General features: G+C 38.7%; 1 protein-coding gene across 1 annotated transcript; it reads left to right on the forward strand.

Moving 5' to 3' along the window:
- The first annotated feature begins 11,710 nt into the window (after nucleotides 1-11,710).
- On the forward strand, nucleotides 11,711-21,615 carry LOC148734344 (G protein-coupled receptor GRL101-like). The gene is made up of 14 exons (XM_088755350.1): nucleotides 11,711-11,776; nucleotides 13,110-13,181; nucleotides 13,685-13,756; nucleotides 14,075-14,146; nucleotides 15,236-15,307; nucleotides 16,564-16,635; nucleotides 16,779-16,850; nucleotides 17,054-17,128; nucleotides 17,357-18,311; nucleotides 18,618-18,699; nucleotides 18,860-18,913; nucleotides 19,085-19,150; nucleotides 19,473-19,532; nucleotides 19,737-21,615. The coding sequence occupies exons 5-14, from the start codon at nucleotides 15,240-15,242 to the stop codon at nucleotides 19,793-19,795; spliced, it is 1,563 nt and encodes a 520-aa protein (XP_088611476.1). The 5' UTR covers nucleotides 11,711-11,776; nucleotides 13,110-13,181; nucleotides 13,685-13,756; nucleotides 14,075-14,146; nucleotides 15,236-15,239; the 3' UTR covers nucleotides 19,796-21,615.

Raw genomic sequence — 21,615 nt, forward strand, 5'->3', positions numbered from 1 at the left:
ACCACAACAAGATTAAGAAACTGTGTAGTGATTTATTAGCCCCACTAGTCAAGCTGGAAATGAAATCATTAAAGATCTACAGCCGTAAGAAATTGATTGCTTAATAACAACACGTAATGAGATCAGACTTGCGACCTAATTCCAGGATGTATTTTCTTGTAGGGACTTGAGTAGCAATGAAATAGAGGATCTACCCTCTGGATTCCTTAATAACAATACCGAGTTGAAAGAATTGTAAGTACCCAATATACATTCTCTTGCAAATATGGACATGCAATATGTATTCAGAATCTTTCAAATCTCGTCAGATACTGAGCAAGATGGCCTTCAAGCTTAGAGCGTGTAATTAATCAATTAATAGTGAAGGAACACCTATAGCACTTCTTTAAGGCATCTTTCTATTCTAATAAAGAAAAATAGGAAAAGTCGCATTCTCTCAGGCTCATCGCTGCCCTTTTTTACTCGTTGGTACATCAGGACCGTAGTTAAAACGTCAATAAGGCTCATACTTTATTGTGTAATAGTTAAACAGAGATTTTACCACCTATAGGTGGCTAGACCACAACAAGATCAAGAAACTGCATGGTGATTTATTAAGCCCATTAATCAAGCTGGAATGGGTGTAATTGAAAATTCGTACTCTTGTTTACTTTATGTAACAGTGCATAGACTTTCGATCACCTGGACTCTTTAATAACAACCCCAACTTGACCTTCCTGCTAGTAACAAATTTATAAGGTCATGTTTGATCCTTACCGTAATGAATTATATTGTTCACAGAATTATTCTGTTCAGAATTTTTTAATTCTCGTCGGGTACTTTTCAAGAGGGCCTTGGAGCTTAGAGCATGTAATTAATCAATTCATTATATAGTAACAATGGAGGATCTAAGGAATGTCTTAAAGGCATCTTCTCAGTCTAACAAATGAAACTATAGCTATTCTTACTTAAGGTGGTGGTAAAAAGCGAAAAGTCAAGCTTAGAGCATATAATCAATCAATTAATAGTAAAGGAAAACCTATAGAACTTCTTTAAGGCATCTTTCCAGTCTAATATATAAAACCATCCATGTTCTAACATGAGGCTGTGGTAGAAAATGAAAAGTCGCTTTCTCTCAGGCTCATCGCTGCCCTTTTTTACCCGTTGGTACATCAGTACCGTAGTTAAAACGTCAATAAGGCTCATACTTTATTGTGTAATAGTTAAAGAGAGGTCTCACCACCAAGAGGTTGTTATACCCCAAGAAAATTAAGAAACTGTGTAGTGATTTATTAGCCCCACTAGTCAAGCTGGAAATGAAATCAGTAAAAATCTACAGCCGAAAGAGACTGATTACAGAGCGTGTAACTAATTAATTAATATTAATAACACATAATTATTATATTATAAGTCCCACAGGGATTAACGAACGCTTCTCATTTCACTAATTTACTCTTTTTATTCTCGTTGCCATTTTCCCATCAATAACGTAGCTCCATTCTCTCCCTTTAAAAGCACAACCAATAATAATGTTAAGTTCCTCGGTCGTGTTTATGTCGTAGATAAGTCGTTTGTATGATACCGACAAATTTCAGTTTTCAGATAAGAACTGATCAGAGAACTTCTGGTATGGTCCTTCATACTGAATTAGAATAATTAGAGGGGATTTTTAACAAGTGTCTTAGATGTATTTGATTTGTGGCGGGAAATTTGATTCCCAAATATTGAACCAATTGTTTTATATTTACCAGATGTTTTATATTAACCGGATGTGTGCTTCAAATTTCGAAATTTACAATATTTGAGCAATTGAAGTTGTTCAATCAGACTTAGTAGATATCATCAACGGGTGGGTGTTACACGGCTTTGAACACAAGCTTACGATACTTATCCATGAGCACTCTCTTGCTCCCTACGTCCTCCAGGATTTGAGTGCGCCATACTTAACGTCTCGAAAGATAAAATATTTCTTGGAGATCAGATCATTAAAATCCAAAGCCGACAGAAAGTGATTACACAACAACAACACGTGATGACATCAGACTTACGATCTAATTCCAGGATATATTTTCTTGTAGGGACTTGGATGGCAATGAAATAGAGGATCTACCATCTGGATTCCCTAAAGACGTTCTTTAGGTCCTCTATTGTTACTCTTAATTGATTGATTACACGCTCTAATCTTAAAGGCCATCTTGCAAAGCAGCTGACGAGATTTTAAAAATTAACTCTAAACACATTGCAGGTTAATATTTACAAGAGATTGGATATTGATTACTTACAATCCTACTAACTCTGTATTGTTATTAAGGCATCTCAGTCTACAAAATGAAACAACTCTGACTTAAGGTGGAGGTAAAAAGTGAAAAGTTAAGCTTAGAGCATGTAATCAATTAATTTGTAGTAAAGGAAAACCTATAGAACGTCTTTACGGCATCTTTCCAGTTTATAATATAAAGCCATTCATGTTCTAACTTGGGGCCGACGGTGGTGGTAAAAAAAAGAAAAGTTGCATTCTCTCAGGCTCATCGCCCCCTTTTTTAACCGTTGCCTTTTTTGTGGTACACAAGTACCGTAGTTAAAACGTCAGTAAGGCTCATACTTCATTGTGTAATAATTAAACAGAGATTTCGCCAACTATAGGTCGTTATACCACAACAAGATCAAGAAACTGTGTGATGATTTATTGACCCCATTCGTCAAGCTGAAATGGCTGTAAGTGCACTCTTTAATAACAGCGAACTTGATAGCCAATTTATAAGGTCATATCTGATCCTTACAGTAACGAATTATATTGTTCACAGATATTTAAGAACTCTTTTTTGTGACTAGGCGATAACGAGATCAGCAACTTGAGTGTTGATTTATTCACTCACTAAGTCAATCTCAAAAGTTTGTAACTGAGAACCCTTGCTTTTATATTACCCCCAAGATGACATTTTTATTTTATCTTATTTTATTAGCTTCGCCAACTTAATATTAAATATACATAAACAAAACAAAAAATGTCAATAGCGCAATACAGGCAGGGACTCTACAACAGCTTGCGCCAATTACTGCGGTCCTGGAACACATAAAATTGAAATAAAAATTTCAATAAAGATTAATGACAGAGTAGTTAGTAGCAACAATCAATCAGGATGTTTCTTGTCAGATTACGGGCTTTGTTGCAACTTGTGCAGATAGACTTAAATGAGCGAGGATCTTCAGGGTCATATGATTTACAGAGTGATTGCTTATAGCAACTGAGTAGCTGCGCCTTTGAATGAACTGAGAGAGATAGTTACGGAAAGACTAATGTCATCAGCTAGAGCATTCCATATTCTCACTCTGCGGATGAAAAAGACCTCTGATATGTAGTTGTTTTGCAATTTTTCATCATCATCTTTATTTGCCTTATTTTAACAATAAAAAATATTTAATTACAGCGATAGCAGTTAGAAGGCGAGGAGGCCCAAGAAGCCACTAGGCTTCTGGGAGAGCCACATCACTTACACTAATAAATTAAGTAAAGAAAAAGCGCTGCGAATGTGCGGCTTGATTATTTAAGTAAAAACTCTTGTAATTTCGTTTTAAAGTTGAGAAAGTTTGACAAACGAGTGACTGAAATAGGGAGAGAGTTCAAAATTTTAGGACCTTGGTAGAGAATTGTAAACTGCTTGACATTTGAACGGCCCAAATACGTTCGATAATTACTGGCTGTTCTGGTACCATAGTTGTGAATTTGGCTATTCCTTACAAAAATATCGAGAAGCAATGGTGGTAATAAGTTATTTTTTAAATAAAACATAAATTTGGCGATTTCAAACGTATTGACTTGGAAAATATCTAAAATTCCCAGTTTGGAAAATAAAGGGGCAGAGTGGTTTCGATAGTCTGAGTTGGTGATAGCCCGCACAGCTCGCTTTTGTAAATAATAAATTCTATTTAAGTTAGATACGTATGTGGACGACCAGACGGAGTTACAATAGACGATATAAGGATAAACTAAGGTGTAATACAAAGTGAGTTTGGTTGCAGAGGATAGGGAAAAGCGAGACCCAAATATAATACCTATTGATTTAGCGATTTGTTTACATACATAGCTGATATGGTATTTCCAGGTGAGATGATTGTCAATATATAGATCCCAAGGAATTTAGTCATATTAGCTTGTTGTGGGGGTTTACCTCCAAAGGAGAGAGAAATGCTGGAGTTAAATTTCTTCTTTCTGGGTTTTAAAAATTATATAGAAAAAACCAGGAAAGATTTATTACTCGACGTTTCGGGGTCATCATGACTCCATTATCAAGAGACTAGTTTAAAAACATGCAAATAAGGAAAGGTATTCTTGTACCTTTCCTTATTTGCATGTGTTTAAACTAGTCTCTTGATAATGGAGTCATGATGACCCCGAAACGTCGAGTAATAAATCTTTCCTGGTTTTTTCTATGCCTTTGCTTTAGCAAATCCCTGCTGATCAAGTGTTTAAAAATTATATGGTTGGTTTTCTTTATATTACCTGAAAGCTTGTTACATTTTAGCCAAACGTCAATGATTTGTTTCATCATTAAGTGTGAATTCTAAGCAATTTAGATTTGAGTTAGAATAAAAGATACTGGTGTCATCAGCGAAAAGTAGAGGGTCTGATAATTCAGAGGCATTAGAAAGGTCATTGATGTATAGAATAAACAATAGTGGGCCTAAAATCGAACCTTGAGGGACACCACCTTGATGGTGGTATTTTTGGGAATAATTAGAGTTACATTTGTGTTGCTACTAGATATGGTTGTTCTTGAGAGGGTGCGTCTGGTGGGGATTACAGTAGGGTTAACCTTAACTAGACCAGTCACAAATTAAAATAAAAAAACCATATCTAGATACTAATGCCAGTAGGACACGGGAAGAAGGGCCAGTTTAATCAGTCTGTCTTTATAGCATTTCTCGCAGAGGAAAGGCAAGTTGAGGATGTACTTTGAAGCCCCGCGCTGAATCGGTTCTATCTTACTGATAAATTCTTTTGACTGGGGCGCCCACACTTGAGTGACATATTCGAGATGTAACCTGACTAGCGTGAGATAGATGACACGTCTCACTGAATTCACTGCATTCTTGATAGACCTGATGTTACGTATCACAAACCCCAGCATCTTATTTGACTTTGCACACTGGTTGCACACCTGTTTGTTCCACAATAGCTTGTCGACCTCAAGGCCCTCTTCTACGCTGGTAACGCCAAGAGGAACTTCGTTTACGTGGTACGTGTTAGACACAGGATTGTGTTTCCGGACAATTCGTTGTACCTTGCACTTAGATTCGTTGAACATCAGGCCGGCCGAGGACGACCAAGTGACGAGGCTGCTTAGGTAATCCTGAAGTATTGCAGCGTCAGTTGAAGACTTTATGGACTTGAAGATCTTGGTGTCATCAGCAAAGGCAGAGACGTGGCTAGATTTAACAGCACCAGGGAGACAATCTTCATATAGGAGAAATAGCATGGGGCCCACTATGGACCCTTGTGGGACTCCTAATGTCACTTGAAGAGCCTACGAGTTCATTCCGAGTGCCGTTACCCTCTACATCCGATCATGGAGGTAGGACTCCAGCCAAGCCAGAAGCTTTCCGCTGAAACCGTAATCACGCAGCTTCCTAAGTAGCTTGTAATGACCCACATTGTCAAAAGCCTTCGACATATCAAGGTAGACCTAAGGTAGACAAGGTAGACCATCAACCTGGCCCCCGTTGTCGAGTTGGGAGCTGATATAGTCGAGTACCTCCACCAACTGGGCGGAGGCAGTGTGGCTGAGTGGTTAGAGTGTCGGACTCGTAATCCGCCGCTCCCGGGTTCGAGTCCCACCCTAACCACTGGATTTGTTTCACGGTAGCCCCGAGTTCAGATCCTTGGCCACGCTTGTAAATAGCCAACTGGTTTGCCTCCGGCCGGTTGGGGTTCTTAATGATATTATGTTCAATTTAGACCATTTGTTTCATTTGTTTTCAAGGACCACAATGGAAACTACTGGTTCACCAGTAATTGTGTAATCCTATAAAAAGACTTTTCTTTTTTTCTTTTTTTTAACTGCGTCACAAACGACCGCCCTGTTATGAAACCGGGTTGTGAGCTATCGATCAGACTGTACACGCGGTCTTTGATTGAATTGAACACGCATTGTTCCATCACCTTGGAAACCAGGCACAGTAATGATATTGGCCTGTAGTTCTCGGCATGTTCTTTATTGTCCTTCTTAAATACAGGGACCACGTTGGCCAGTTTCCAGTCCATGGAGAGGGAGCCCAGTCTGAGAGACTTCTTGAATAGTTCGCATAAGGATGGAGCGATCTCATATGCTGTCTCCTTCAAAATCCTAGCCGGGATTTCATCAGGACCGGTAGCTTTACTCGCATCAAGGTTGGCCAGTACATCCAAGACCTGAGTGACTGTGAGAGTCAAGTCCGATAACGTCAGATGAACATCAGGCCCAGCGTACTCCTCGTCAACTGAATTACAAGTGACAGGGTCAGATGTAAATACCGACACGAAATACCAATTGATCAGGTCAACGATTTCATCAGGTGATGATGCTTGAATTCTACGGGATATAATCGGCCACACCTGCTAAGAAGGTGTCTTTCCAGCTGTGCCAGTCCCTATCTATATCAAGGTCTCCAGTGGATATTGCATCGAACAAGTTCGCGGCTTGAAGTGAAGAACGGAGTCTGTCAAAATCTCCTCTAGCGTAGTCATAGACAAAGCGCCGGAGTTTTGGTGGCGCCTTAACAGCAGAGGAGAGTTCAAATGAGACAATACAATGATCAGTAAACATATCTGCCTCATTAGGTTCCAACACTTCTGTTACGCTCACTTGATCTGGTACGCTCGAGATCACTAAATTGAGGACATTGTTTCCCCGTGTCGAGGAACGTACTTGTGTTGGATTAGAAAGTGGTCATTGAGAATGTCAACAAATTGCTGTTCGTTAGCACCTATTAAAGGATCAGTACAATCCCATGGCACCTTACAAAGATTCAGGTCTCCAGAGATTAGCATATTATCAAACTTGCTTTCATCGAGACATTTTTCATACAGGTCCATCCAGCTAAAATCGACATTAGGCGGCCTGTAACACGAAAAGAGTAAAAACCTCTTGTTGGAGTCAGTTTCTACTACCGTAGATACAATTTCCAAGTCCGTAACAGATGGGACATACTCGTGTATTGAAGAAAATAGATCAGACTTGACTGCAATCAAAACCCCACCGCCTCGCTTGTTGATACGATCCTTCCGGTAGATTGTGTAACCGGCGTGTAACAGATCTGAGTCCAGAACCTCACTTTCTCGCCAAGTTTCGTTTACATATTCCACGCCAGCATCCTTAGCATACACGAGGTCTTGAAACTGGTGTAGGTTCTAAATCGTACTATCGCCTTCGGTGTTTCTGTGGACGCTTGTAAGACTACGCGCGTTCGGTAGAATGTTCTTGATCTTGGGGCTACTCTTATCCTGGAGAAACGCGAATGTTTCTGGTCCCGGCTGACTAGCTATATCACCACACAGGAGTAGGAGACCGGTAAGATATCCGTTGATGGTGCTGAACTTTTGCACGGATCGAGTAAAGTGCCCTTGGTCTCTTCTTTGTATACCTGATCTAGGCTTCAAAAGCAGCCAACTCTGGCTTGCGAAACCCCCAAGACTTGGAGAACGCACATATCGAACAGGAGATTGGAAATTAACGTCTCTTAGCTGAATAAGATGGTAGTGCAGCAACAGTGCTCCAAGAAATAAATCCAGAGAGACGGAGCGGAGAAAAACACACCCTGCCGCCATCATGCATATTTTAATCATCCACATGATAGGAACTGGTAGCTTTAAATCTAGTGTGAAGTGATAAGAGTCACGTAGCTTGCGATGCTTATCCATAGGCACTTCCTTGCTTCCTACGTCTTCCAGGATTTGGGTGTGCCATACTTAACGACTTGAAATATATCACATGTCCCCAACATCTCACCGAAAGTGGTAACTGATGATATAATATTTCTTGGAAATAAATTCATTAAAAATCTACAGCCGTAAGAAATTGATTGCTCAATAATAACACTTAATGACATCAGGCTCAAGACCTAATTCCAGGTTATCTTTTCTTGTAGGGACTTGGGTAGCAATGAAATAGAGGATATTCCCCCTGGATTCCTTGATTACAATACCGAGCTGGCAAAATTGTAAGTATTGATTGATTCACTCACTTAGCCAACCTCAAAAGCTTGTGAGTGAGAATTCTTACTTCTAACATCTTTTGTTTCAAGAACAAGTCGCATTCTCTCAGGCTCATCGCTGCCCTTTTTTACCCGTTGGTATATCAGTACCGTAGTTAAAACGTCAATAAGGCTCATACGTTATTGTGTAATAGTTAAACAGAGATTTTACCACCTATAGGTGGCTAGACCACAACAAGATCAAGAAACTGCATGGTGATTTATTAATGATCAACTGGACTCTTTAATAACAACCCCAACTTGACCTTCCTGCCAGTAACAAATTTATAAGGTCATGTTTGATCCTTACCGTAATGAATTATATTGTTCACAGAATTATTCTGTTCAGAATGTTTTAATTCTCGTCGGGTACTTTGCAAGATGGCCTTCGGGCTTAGAGCATGTAATCAATCAATTCATTATATAGTAACAATGGAGGATCTAAGGAATGTCTTAAAGGCATCTTCTCAGTCTAACAAATGAAACTATAGCTATTCTTACTTAAGGTGGTGGTACAATTAAAAAGTCCCACCCTTTGTTACCGTGCATACTTGTTTAACAAATTCAAGTCTCTCCACGACCCCCTACTGTGTTTTAATTTTTTTTTTCGTGGGTCTTGTGATTTTTTTTTTTTAATGTTAGGAACTGGAGAATAGCTGTACGTTATCAAATATTCACATGTAGCAATTGTCCTACTTCTTAAGCGGTTAATTCGCCCGCTGAAATCCTGCATAACTTTTTCGAGCTACTTCTCATCCTCAAAATGAATATATTAACAGTTTATTCTCTCCACACGATTTTGGGGCACAATCAGATACGCTTCCTACCACCTGGAATCTTTAATAACAACCCGAACTTGACCTACCTGTTAGTAACCAATTTATAAGTTCCTGTTTGATCCTTACAAACGGTTTATATTGGTCTCCCTAATAACAATACCGAGTTGGTAGAATTGTTAGTAACCAATATCTATTCTCTTGTGAATATCAACCTGCAGAGTGTTCAGAATTTTTTAAATCTCGTCAAGTACTTTGCAAGATGGCCTTCAAGATTAGAGCGCGTAATTAATCAATCAATTAATAGTAATAATGGAGGAACTAAAGAACGTCTTTAAGGCATCTTCTCAGTCTAACAAATGAAACAATTCTTACTTAAGGTGGTGGTAAAAAGCAAAAAGGTCAAGCTTAGAGCATATAATCAATCAATTAATAGTAAAGGAAAACCTATAGAACTTCTTTAAGGCATCTTTCCAGTCTAATATAGAAAACTATCCATGTTCTAACATCAGGCGGCGGTAGAAAATGAAAAGTCGCATTCTCTCAGGCACGTGGCTGCCCTTTTTTACCCGTTGGTACATCAGTACCGTAGTTAAAACGTCAATAAGGCTCATACTTTATTGTGTAATAATTGAACAGAGGTTTCACCACCTATAGGTTGTTATACCACAACAAGATCAAGAAACTGTGTGGTGATTTATTAGCCCCACTAGTCAAGCTGGAAATGAAATCATTAAAGATCTACAGCCGTAAGAAAGCCGTGATTGTTTAATAACAACACGTAATGAGATCAGACTTGCGACCTAATTCCAGGATGTATTTTCTTGTAGGGACTTGAGTAGCAATGAAATAGAGGAGCTACCCTCTGGGTTCCTTAATAACAATACCGAGTTGAAAGGATTTTAAGTACCCAATATACATTCTCTTGCAAATATCGACATGCAATATGTATTCAGAATCTTTTAAATCTCGTCAGATACTGGACAAGATGGCGTTCAAGTTTAGAGCGTGTAATCAATCAATTAATAGTAAAGGAACACCTATAGCACTTCATTAAGGCATCTTTCTATTCTAATGAAGAAAAATATGAAAAGTCGCATTCTCTCAGGCTCACCGCTGCCCTTTCTTACCCGTTGGTACATCAGTACCGTAGTTAAAAGGTCAATAAGGCTCATACTTTATTGTGTAATAGTTAAACAGGGAGTTCACCACCTATAGGTCGTTATATCAAAACAAGATCAAGAAACTGCGTGGTGATTTATTAAGCCCATTAGTCAAGCTGAAATGGCTGTAAGTGAAAATTCGTACTCTTGTTTACTTTATGTAACAGTGCATAGACTTTCGATCACCTGGACTCTTTAATAACAACCCCAACTTGACCTTCCTGCCAGTAAAATATTTATAAGGTCATGTTTGATCTTTACCGTAATGAATTATATTGTCCACAGAATTATTCTGTTCAGAATTTTTTAATTCTCGTAGGGTACTTTGCAAGATGGCCCTGGAGCTTAGAGCATGTAATCAATCAATTCAATATATAGTAACAATGGAGGATCTAAGGAATGTCTTAAAGCCATCTTCTCAGTCTAACAAATAAAACTATAGCTATTCTTACTTAAGGTGGTGGTACAAGTGAAAAGTCCCACTCTTATGTACTTTTTGTAACCGTGCATACTTTTTTAACAAATTCAAGTCTATCCACGACCCCCTACTGTGTTTTAATTTCTTTCGTGGGTCTTATTTTTTTTTTTTAATGTCAGGAACTGGAGATTAGCTGTACGTTATCAAATATTCACATGTAGCAATTGTCCTACTTCTTAAGCGGTTTATTCGCCCGCTGATATCCTGTATAACTTTTTCGAGCTACTTCTCATCCTCAAAATGAATATATTAACAGTTTATTCTCTCCACGGGAATTTGGGGTCAATCAGATACGCTTCCTACCACATGGAATCTTTACTAACAACCCGAACTTGACCTACCTGTTAGTAACCAATTTACAAGTTCCTGTTTGATCCTTACAAACGGATTATATTGGTCTCCCTAATAACAATACCGAGTTGGTAGAATTGTTAGTAACCAACATTTATTCTCTTGTGAATATCAACCTGTAAAGTGTTTAGAATTTTTTAAATCTCGTCAAGTACTTTGCAAGACGGCCTTCAAGATTAGAGCGCGTAATTAATCAATCAATTAATAGTAATAATGGAGGAACTAAAGAACGCCTTTAAGGCATCTTCTCAGTCTAACAAATGAAACAATTCTTACTTAAGGTGGTGGTAAAAAGCGAAAAGTCAAGCTTAGAGCATATAATCAATCAATTAATAGTAAAGGAAAACCCATAGAACTTCTTTAAGGCATCTTTCCAGTCTAATATATAAAACCATCCATGTTCTAACATGAGGTGATGGTAGAAAATGAAAAGTCGCAATCTCTCAGGCACGTGACCGCCCTTTTTTACCCGTTGGTACATGACTGACCGTTGTTAAAACGTCAATAAGGCTCATACTTTATTGTGTAATAGTTCAACAGAGGTTTCACCACCTATAGGTTGTTATACCACAACAAGATCAAGAAACTGTGTAGTGATTTATTAGCCCCACTAGTCAAGCTGGAAATGAAATCATTAAAGATCTACAGCCGTAAGAAATTGATTGCTTAATAACAACACGTAGTGAGATCAGACTTGCGACGTGATTCCAGGATGTATTTTCTTGTAGGGACTTGAGTAGCAATGAAATAGAGGATCTACCCTCTGGGTTCCTTAATAACAATACCGAGTTGAAAGGATTGTAAGTACCCAATATACATTCTCTTGCAAATATCGACATGCAATATGTATTCAGAATCTTTTAAATCTCGTCAGATACTGTGCAAGATGGCCTTCAAGCTTAGAGCGTGTAATCAATCAATAATAGTAAAGGGACACCTATAGCACTTCTTTAAGGCATCTTTCTACATTATGGCCTTCGGGCTAAGAGCGTGTAATCAATCAATTAATAGTAAAAGAAAACCTTTAGCGCTTCTTTATGAAATCTTTTCAGCCTAACAAATGAAACTATTCTAACTTTAGGTGGTGGTACTTAAAAAAAATACCCGCGAATTTCTTTTCCCTTTGAGAATTTGTTTTAATTTCTTACGTGAGACCAGTTCTTTTAGCCTTTTTCCTTTACTGATCTCAGCTATCAGGCTTAGCACTCTCCTCACCTCAATGCACCAGTATTGGTGGCCAATTTACCACTTCAACTTTGTTGATATATCCAAATTATTTCGTTACTCCCACCGTCGCAGCCCCAAACAGTTTCTTTCGAAACTATCAGCCCTTATTCAATGCACCAGTGCTGCATTAAAAAGTGAAAAGGGTTTCTACAATTTCCACTGTAATGGTCATGGTTATATTAGCCCAAGAGTTTAACATCCATAGGAGGTTAGACGATAACAAGCTCGTCAAGTTGCACTGTGATACATTTACTCAGTTATTCCAGCTACAGGGGCTGAAAGTGAGAACTCGCACTCTTTTAACAACACCCTATCCTGAGAATATGTCTCTTAACCCCTTCTTCCCCTCACACCCACACCTACACGTACACACACACGCACACGCACACTCATATGCACACACACACGCACACACACGCACACGTACACACACGCACGCACACGTACACACGCACACGCACGCGTTCACACAAATGCACACGTACACACGCACACGCACACGCACACGTACACACACACGTACACACACACGTACACGTACACACGCACACGCACACGCACACGTACACGTACACACACACGCACACTCACACGCACACTCACACGCACACTCACACGCACACTCACACGCACACACATACGAACACACACACACGCACACGCACACGTACACACACACGCACACATACACACGCACACGCACACACACACGCACAAACATATCTTTTAACGGGCGAATTCTACAACCAGTTAAAAGCGTCATATCACAACATTCATGTACGTGTACTGTCTCTTCATGTACAAAGCTGCTATTACGACCCTTTGCTCCAATTTTAATGTAACATTCAATAAAGTTCTAGCTTTGAATTTATAAAGCTTATTCGTATGATTCTTACTTTTCCTCAGGTGGCTACAGAACAACGAAATTAGTACGCCATCCGAAAACGTTTTCAAATATTTGATTAGTTTGGATGAGCTGTAAGTATGGTCAATACAATAAAATGAAAGTCTTGAAAGTGTTTATAACTGGTTACTTTTTTTTTAACTATTGATACCTTCCATAACACCAAGAGCCACCTGTGTTATGACTTGTTTCCGTAACTTGGATCATAAAGGTGCTTCTCTTGAGTGTATGTTGGAAAAGGAAAGAAGCTACAATGCCTGTATTCCTGGTTACTATGCCATTACTATCCCGCGTAAAAACTACATATTAACTATTCTTCAATGTTAACACGAGTTACAATTCCACCTTAAAATACCTCTTTCATTTCGTAGTAATTACTTTTGGTGCCAAAATGCAGCTGCTCGACATATATTGGAGAGTTAACAGACCTTATTTCTGTTTAAGAAATGCAATAGCACGCGTACTGTGAAAGGGTAACGCAGGTTATTCTCCTATCCTGTTTAACTTTTCAGCGGCATAAGTTGCTGATATCCGTAAGCTTCTGTAATTTTTATGGTTTTTTTCCCGCACCTTTCAGGGATCTGTCTAATAACAGCATTACGGTTCTACCACAAGGAATCTTAACCAATATATCAAACCTCACAAGGCTGTGAGTAAACAACAGCGGAGGTTACTTAATCAATGCTTAATACTTTACGAGGCTCTACCAAGTAGTTTGGTCATGTATATTACGTAAAAAATTCCAAAATATCCACTTAGACTTTATGTCAAGTTATCAAAATTGTTCCTCTAAAATCTTTTGTTTCAAGAACATTTTGCACAACTCGTCAGGGTGTGAGGTCTTAAATTAAAATCCAGGTTTTTATCATGCATTCGATCGCAAAAATCAAACAACAGTTTCGATCTGAACATGCACCACAACTTTTTCTCCTTCACGGTGCTCCGGCTAACTGTTAATATCTTGCAGATTTCTATCTGATAACAAGATTGCAAACCTACCACCTACGATATTTGGTAACCTAACCAATTTAAAATCATTGTGAGTAATATATAATTGATTTTAATAAATCTATGATAAAAAAGCTTCAGTGAAACCTCCTTTCAGGGGACACCCTTGGGACAAGGTCAAGAGTCTCGTAAATAAAGATTGGGTTGGGTTTTGTTAATAGTTAACCACCAACTGAAGAACTACAGTGGAACACTTAATTTGGATATATCAACAAAGTTAAAATGGTAAATTGGCCACCGTAACGATTACAAAAGCTGACGTTTTGAGCGTTAGCTCTCCGTCGGAGCGAATGACGAAGGGCTAACGCTCGAAACGTCAGCTTTTGTAATCGTTACGGTATCAGCCTTTATTATAGTGGAACACGTTTGTTCAAAGTTGAATGAACCCGAAATTCCAAACCGTTACTGCCCCTTCACTCATGAGCTGTAGCTAGTTTTCGGTTGGCCTTTGACTCTGGAAGAAGTCATCGGAACTGTTCACCTTCAGCAACCAATTTATATCTGTCATCAAACGATGCATAGTATTGAAAAGGTCATGGTGTCAAAGCCGTCATCATTGTAGCTACTGTACACTTAAGAAAGAAACTGTGGTGCTCCGTTGGTTGGGGTAACCAGGTAATTTTGGTTTTATCAGCTGAGTTGATCAATGTGAATTGGCCATCGTAAGGGGTTTTAACGCTGAAGTTTCGAGCGTTAGCCCTCCGTCAGAGCGAATGGAGGAATTGTGGGTTGTGTGTGGGTTTATATGCAAAAAATGGAGCTACGCTATTGGTGGCAGGAACATGGTAACGAAAAAAAACAAGAATAAATGAGATGAATGAAATGCGTTGTTGACACCGTGGTGAAAATATTTGTTCTAGAGTTTTGAGACTTTCATAACTACCTAAATGTACGGAAAAGCCGCCATATGCTGCTTTCCAAGAGGCTAGATCGCGCGACAAGAGTTCAGTTCTGTCCACTTTTTGGTACATTGATAGAAATAAACTAATTTTTTGGGTTTCTGACAGGCGTACACCATATCAGTTATGAACCTCAGTTCGGGTGAGACTGGTTGATATTTATTGATAATTATCAAATGAATTAGCATATATAAACAGGTATCTGTTTTACAATTCAAAAGGAAAATGGAAAATAATACATTGACGAAACTCCACAGCAACCAATTTCATGGTCTGAGAAATCTACACGACCTGTAAGTAGTTCCACAGTCTTTCGGTTTGTACGCATGTTTGTGTATGGTAAAGATGCAAATGACCTTCAATCCCAAGTTTGTCCTTTAATGATAGAAAATTCTATAGTGTGTGCACAGATATTCTGCTGATTTCTAGAATATCTACCTGGAATAGTCTCCCAGATAAGTTTCAGTCTATCACTAATTTAGATGTATTTAAAGTAAAAATAAAACCGCATTTTTTAAGGGTATTTTTGGAAAACTAAGTTTTAGAAATTTGACATTGTAAATTAATCTCAAAAGCCTTTTTGAGGAGATTAATAAAGTTATTATTATTCCTATTATTATTGTTTTCATTGGCATGTCAAAAACATAATGTGAAGACCCACAGTACGCAGTCGAAACGTCGCTATTCACATCATAAATGACATACATGCATACATACATATGTTAATTGACCACTCCCCATGGGGGCTTTTCAGGGCCAATTCCTACCCAACAACCACCTCAGGGGAGGACATCCATCACACAATAATCTCGTGCGTGGGAAGTTAACGTCTCCTACCCCTAACCCTGCAGGAGACGAGACCTCCATTTGTTCGTCCCAATCCGAGAAGAGTTAGAGTATCCAACCATTTCTTGATAAAGAAAGGTAGCATATTCTTCTCACGTGTATTAAGACATTGAGTGTTGGTCCGGCCGGGGCTCGAACCCTCGACCTCCCGCACAACAGTCCAGCGCTCTATCCATTGAGCTAACGGGGAGGCCACATCGTGAGACAGACGATATTATTACACGACTCGGGCAGTCAGAGGGCCAATAACTAAAATCAACCAATCAAAATGCTCTATTGCCGGTCCAATATTTTCTAAGTTTTGGACCGGGCATTGTCCCGAACGGTCCCAAATGATACCGCACTTGTGTCCCTTTGAACTTCAGTCGTATAATAAATCTCTTATTAACCAAGCTTGCTCGGGACCGTACTGGAAGAATATCGGCCCACGGTCTTTTTTGTACGGGCCTCGCTGCGCTCGGTCCGTACTGTCAAGACCTCGGGCCGATATTCTCCCAGTACGGCCCTCGCGCTTGGTTAATAAGATATATTATTGTGCTTTACCACGATGAACGAACACAACCTTTCTTACATAATTGTATTGTTATAATCTTGAGAAGTGTATTAAAAAACTAGTTATTAAACGTTTTAGAAAGACAGCAATTTATATTCCGTTCGCTATTATTCAAGACCTCAACCACATGCTTTAATTTTTCTTCGTAAGCTACCTGTCCTATAACAAACTTGAATTGCTACCGCAAGGAATTTTCAAAGACTTAAAAAAGCTTTTGATAATGTAAGTAGATCACACTTATCGTGTTTCAACTTTAGTAGGATGATAGTCTATAATTCGTTTCATGTAGAAGTGCCCTTGACAGAGTACCGAATTCTATATCCATGCTGTTATAAAATGTTAATCTGTTAAAATTTCTTTTTTAGAGAAATTTTTGACAACGAATTGGCTAACGTTTCAATCGAAAACTTCAAAGAGATCAAGCAGTTGAAAATTCTGTGAGTGCTCAAAAAACTTCATGACGACCAATACAAGAGACGTACTTGCTTCCAGCTTGATAATTAAATAAAAAAAATTAAAATACTATTTCAACGATACTTTACCAGTAAAGCTTTTTGACTTATCTATAACATATCATTCATTCATCTATTTTAACCATTTTTTTTAACTAATTTTTCATCTGCAAATTTGTTATTTTCAGAAAGATGCACGACAATAAGATGAGGGAGATTCCTAAAGGTTTTTTTGATGACGTGCTGAAGGAGATATTGCAAGTGTAAGATTTATGATATGATTTATATTGCTCAACGATAGATTATATATAAGTCTTCATATTTATAACAAGGCAACGGCTCTCTATTGAGACTTGAAGGCCCAGTTGTGTTAGCGAATATCATGGCTTCAATACCAATCGTACGGGATTTTTGGGATTTTTAGAAGTACATATTCATTTACAATACCCGCCTGTTATTAACAAGATTATCATAATATTTCATAACTGCAGGAGTCTCGACACAAATCTGATGTGCTGTCATATGCATAAGGAGGACGGTGATTGTACTTTCCTATACAACGACAAATTTGCTAGTTGTAAGAGTATGTTCAAGAACCCTGTCCCGAAGAAGAGTATGTGGGCAATTGGCTCCCTTTCTCTGGCTGGATCTGTGTTTGTCATTACCTGGCGTACCATATTCAAGGATGCGAACGCGGTTCAGTCAATTATGTTATTGCACTTAGCGGTTTCTGATGGTTTGATGGGAGCATACCTGATCACATTGGGTGCCATAGACATGCTTTGGTCAGGGGAGTATTATTTACACGACTACGAATGGCGGTCCAGTAAAGTTTGCCAAATAACTGGTGCAACCTCTCTGTTGTCCAGTGAGGTATCTCTGATGCTGATGTCCCTGATATCCGCGGACAGGCTAAAGAACATTGTTTTTCCATTCAGAGGTGGCGCACTCACACGGAAGAGAACCCATGTCCTCTGCACCATTATTTGGCTTGTGGGTTTCCTCCTTGCATTCTTCCCTATGTTCGGCCTAAAATACTTCAACAATCCTTATCACAGCTTTTATGGTAAAAGTGTGGTCTGCCTCCCCTTGCAACTTTCTTACGATACGCCAGCAGGCTGGGAGTACTCTGTTTCTGTGTTTTTTGGCCTTAATTCCTTCTTCGTGATCTTCATCACAGTTGCCTACATCATGATATTCATTAACAGAATCCGGGTAAAAAACCAATCAGCAAACTCCAAGAGAGAAACAGGTTTGGCGAAACGTTTATTCTTCCTCATCATCACTGATTGTCTCTGCTGGATGCCGATCATCGTGATCGGTTTGAGGTCGACTTTGGAGAAAAATTTCAAAGAGCCTGGAGACCTGGCTGTGTGGATTGCAGTGTTTGCTCTGCCCATCAATTCTGCGATAAATCCAATTCTGTACACATTAGCAACCCCACAGGTAAGGCATAACATCTTTGAGATCTTTCTAGCTTAGAGGAGGAAAAAGTCCCAACGAACCAGCCATTAGCACGTCTTCCTCAGAGCTTTAAAAAATTAGGGTTACAATAACTCCTGGAAATCATCTTGATATACCACATGTTTAGCCTCTGACATTAGAGGTACAATAGTTATTTTGCGGTACAGAGAGGAAAAGCCAGTACTCGGGATTGTAAAATGTTTTGGTTGTTTTCTCTCTGTAAACATTGCTATGGTAAAGTGGTAACTGAATGATGGCTTTAACGACGAAGTTTCCTCTCCTCTCTAGGCACAAGAGTATCTGGGTGGCAAGATGGCAAGACTAAGAGGGTTCTTGTGCAACAAATTTCATTGCAATGAAAACCAAGAAGGTAACTACAGTCATGTCATTCACTTCGTAATACGTCGGTAAAAAATCAGAAACGATGTCTTCATTAGTACAACTTACTGCTTGGGACAAAAGTCACTGTGATATCAATATTACATTTTGATATATTGATCATATATTATTTTCGTGCACTGCAAAAAAAGAACAACGGGATCCACAAGGCAGTTACGATAAAGAGCAACGTCACGATGAGGAAGGTAACTACTTCTTTGTTCTTTCTACCTCTGTTTCCATTACTTGCCTTGCAAGAGATCAGTCCGACAAATCTATCATTACTATCCGCTGTGTGTGTGGCTTGTCAGTTCGAATGCATTTTTATGAGTTCTTAAAGGCGAATAGGTGTAACCATGTTGTTCTTTTAACCATAGACCAAAATAGACAGGAACTGCAAGGTGAACATCAAATCGAGATCAATGAACAGTTTCACGAAGAAGGTGTGTAATAACGGTATCTACGGCAGCTTTCAGTTTGCAGGGCTTTGTTTGAAAGCCTACAACAGAACATTTGCTCCTTTACCCAGTTTTTTTAATTTTTCCTGAAGTTAGTGCACCGGTATTTCATAATGGCAGAATTGATTATATCCTCCTAAGTGTAAAGAAATAAGCCTTCTTAGCCTCGCTTTAAGGGAATTTTACATTGTTTCAAAAATTTCGACGACGCCAGGAAGGATAATGTAGATGTTTATAAATGAATAACAAACAAGCCTAACATTTTTGACAAAACTCGATCTAATCTTTTGTTTTTCTGTATACTCAGACCACCAGGAAGGAGAAATAATAGAAATGCAAGCTTTTTCGTTGCCACCCCACGAACAAGGTGCTTCATAACTTTAGCATCTCTTGTTTTTAATGCAATGAAACAAAAAGTAATAAGAAATATGTGATTTCTCTGATTTTTCATTAATTTAGCAGTCACGTGTGAGATAAGCTAAAACCTTTTTTGAATAAATTTCTAATTGGTTCACTCAGAGATTTCCATAAGTGTTACCATGGTTTTTATTTCCTTTAAAATTTTTCACAGATGAAGACCAAGGTGAAGATGTTAAAGAAGAAGACTTGGAATTTGACACAAAGTTATAACCTGTCGTTGATAACACCTAACTCTTGACGCACGCGATTTAATCGAAATTATACTCCCAAGTTTGTGTCTATATAACTCATTTTAAATTAGAACATAGCTAGCAGAGTCGCGCAATCAAATTCATTATACGTAAGCGTGCTCAAAATCCCGATAGTGCACGCTGATAGCGTCAGCAAATCCGACTTCGCCAAAAAATTTTTTTTTCGCGCGAGCGGCCATTGCTAGTGCGGGGAAAAATAATACATTTCGCGACAATAATGGATACAAACAGAAACTCGGCCTGCTATTCCGAAAACGAAGACAATGTTTCGACCTTTTCCCATGGGCTAGAGTTCTTAAATGAGGCAGAAAAAGAGAAAAACAAAGGAAAAGGAGACTCGGCATCAGCGCCGTCACGATTCTCTTCAACTGATATTGTTGTCCGTTTTTCGCTTCGCACTTGATGCACAATTCCACCGGCTATGTTCTAAAACAATTGGTTCATGCTTTCAGCTGTGCACTATCGAGTTATGGAGCACGTGGGAAGTTTCGAGAGCACTCAAGAAGCTAGAGTTGCCCTCGGCTATCGCCTCGGGCAACTCTTACGCTTCTTTCGTGCTCTCCAAACTTCCCGCGTGCTCCATAACTCGATAGTGCACGCTAAAGCATGAACCAATTGTTAATTAGAGCGCATTACGATTAAGTTTCGTAGAGCTAAAACGAAACTTCAACAAGCTATCAGTCCTATCAGAACAATAGAAAACATAACAACGTGCCGGTGAAAAGTTGAAAAGTAAAAACAGTCAAACGGCAGAAGCGGGAAAGAGAAAAATCGTGATCCACTAACTCGTGTTTGATTTCATTTTTCAATTTGATTGGTTGAGAATTCAAAGTGGCTCGAGTTTTCTGGACCAATCACAGAGCAAAGTGAAGCAAAACGAAAACAAAACCGGTTCAGTTTGACACAGCTGAAAGTTGCTCTATCCAGCGCATTATGGCTTTTTATCAAAGAAACCATCTAACTGACAGGTATGTCATTATATTCCAACCATGGCCTGTTTGCTAAATAACGCATTCATACCGTAAAAACAGTATTATATTTTGAATACTTAGTGTTTGAAGGTTAACTTGCCTTTTGAATTCAGTTTACGCTTCTCAACTTGAGTATGGCATTAATTTTTTTTAAACACAACAAAAAGCAAACGATTTTTATCACCAACAAAGTTACGTAAATATACCGGCGGTTTAAAAATTTTGGTCGAAGCAAATTCAGTAATAATTTGGTGAAAACTTTCTTACAAGGCTGATTATACCCTTAAAATGTGTTCTGACATCACTGGCCTTGTTGAAACAGTTGTTCTCCTTGGACCAGTCTGAGATGAAAAGTGTCCGCTGAAGGCCCCTTTTTAGATGGTTGAGTTGTGGAATTTCATAGTGTAATGGCTAATACAATGCAAAAGGATACACATTTTCAATGAGTTATAGTGATCAAGTTAATGATTAATAGTAGTATAATCCACATCACAAAGAATCCGAATAACACAGTATTAACGATGTAGCCAAAAGAACTCGGTAGCCCCTCCACATCACTGTTCAGATTATTCATTTCTCTCAGTTTCATGTGTATATAGCTTTCTGTTCCGTGGATGAGTTACGATGAAGTAATTTAAATCAGCTAGCATTAGTGTCGTAGTGATACGAAACTGATATTGACGGTGTATCTAAAATGTTTTGATTTTAAATTTAAAAAGTTAATGGTAATCCTAAGATTAAAAAAATAAATAAATGTGGTGAATACTTAACAATTGTTTTTGATATATCCACATGTTTGTAGCATGTT

This window comes from Stylophora pistillata, chromosome 3 (genome assembly GCF_964205215.1).
Source record: "Stylophora pistillata chromosome 3, jaStyPist1.2, whole genome shotgun sequence".
In the NCBI taxonomy this organism is placed as follows: Eukaryota; Metazoa; Cnidaria; class Anthozoa; order Scleractinia; family Pocilloporidae; genus Stylophora; species Stylophora pistillata.

Bases quoted from the DNA above. Each gene is read 5' to 3' on its own strand.
- LOC148734344 (XM_088755350.1), top strand. From the start codon at position 15,240: ATGGAAAATAATACATTGACGAAACTCCACAGCAACCAATTTCATGGT. The intron at 18,312-18,617 runs GTAAGGCATAAC...TCTCCTCTCTAG, and splicing joins ACACATTAGCAACCCCACAG to GCACAAGAGTATCTGGGTGG. The intron at 18,914-19,084 runs GTAACTACTTCT...TTTTAACCATAG, and splicing joins GCAACGTCACGATGAGGAAG to ACCAAAATAGACAGGAACTG.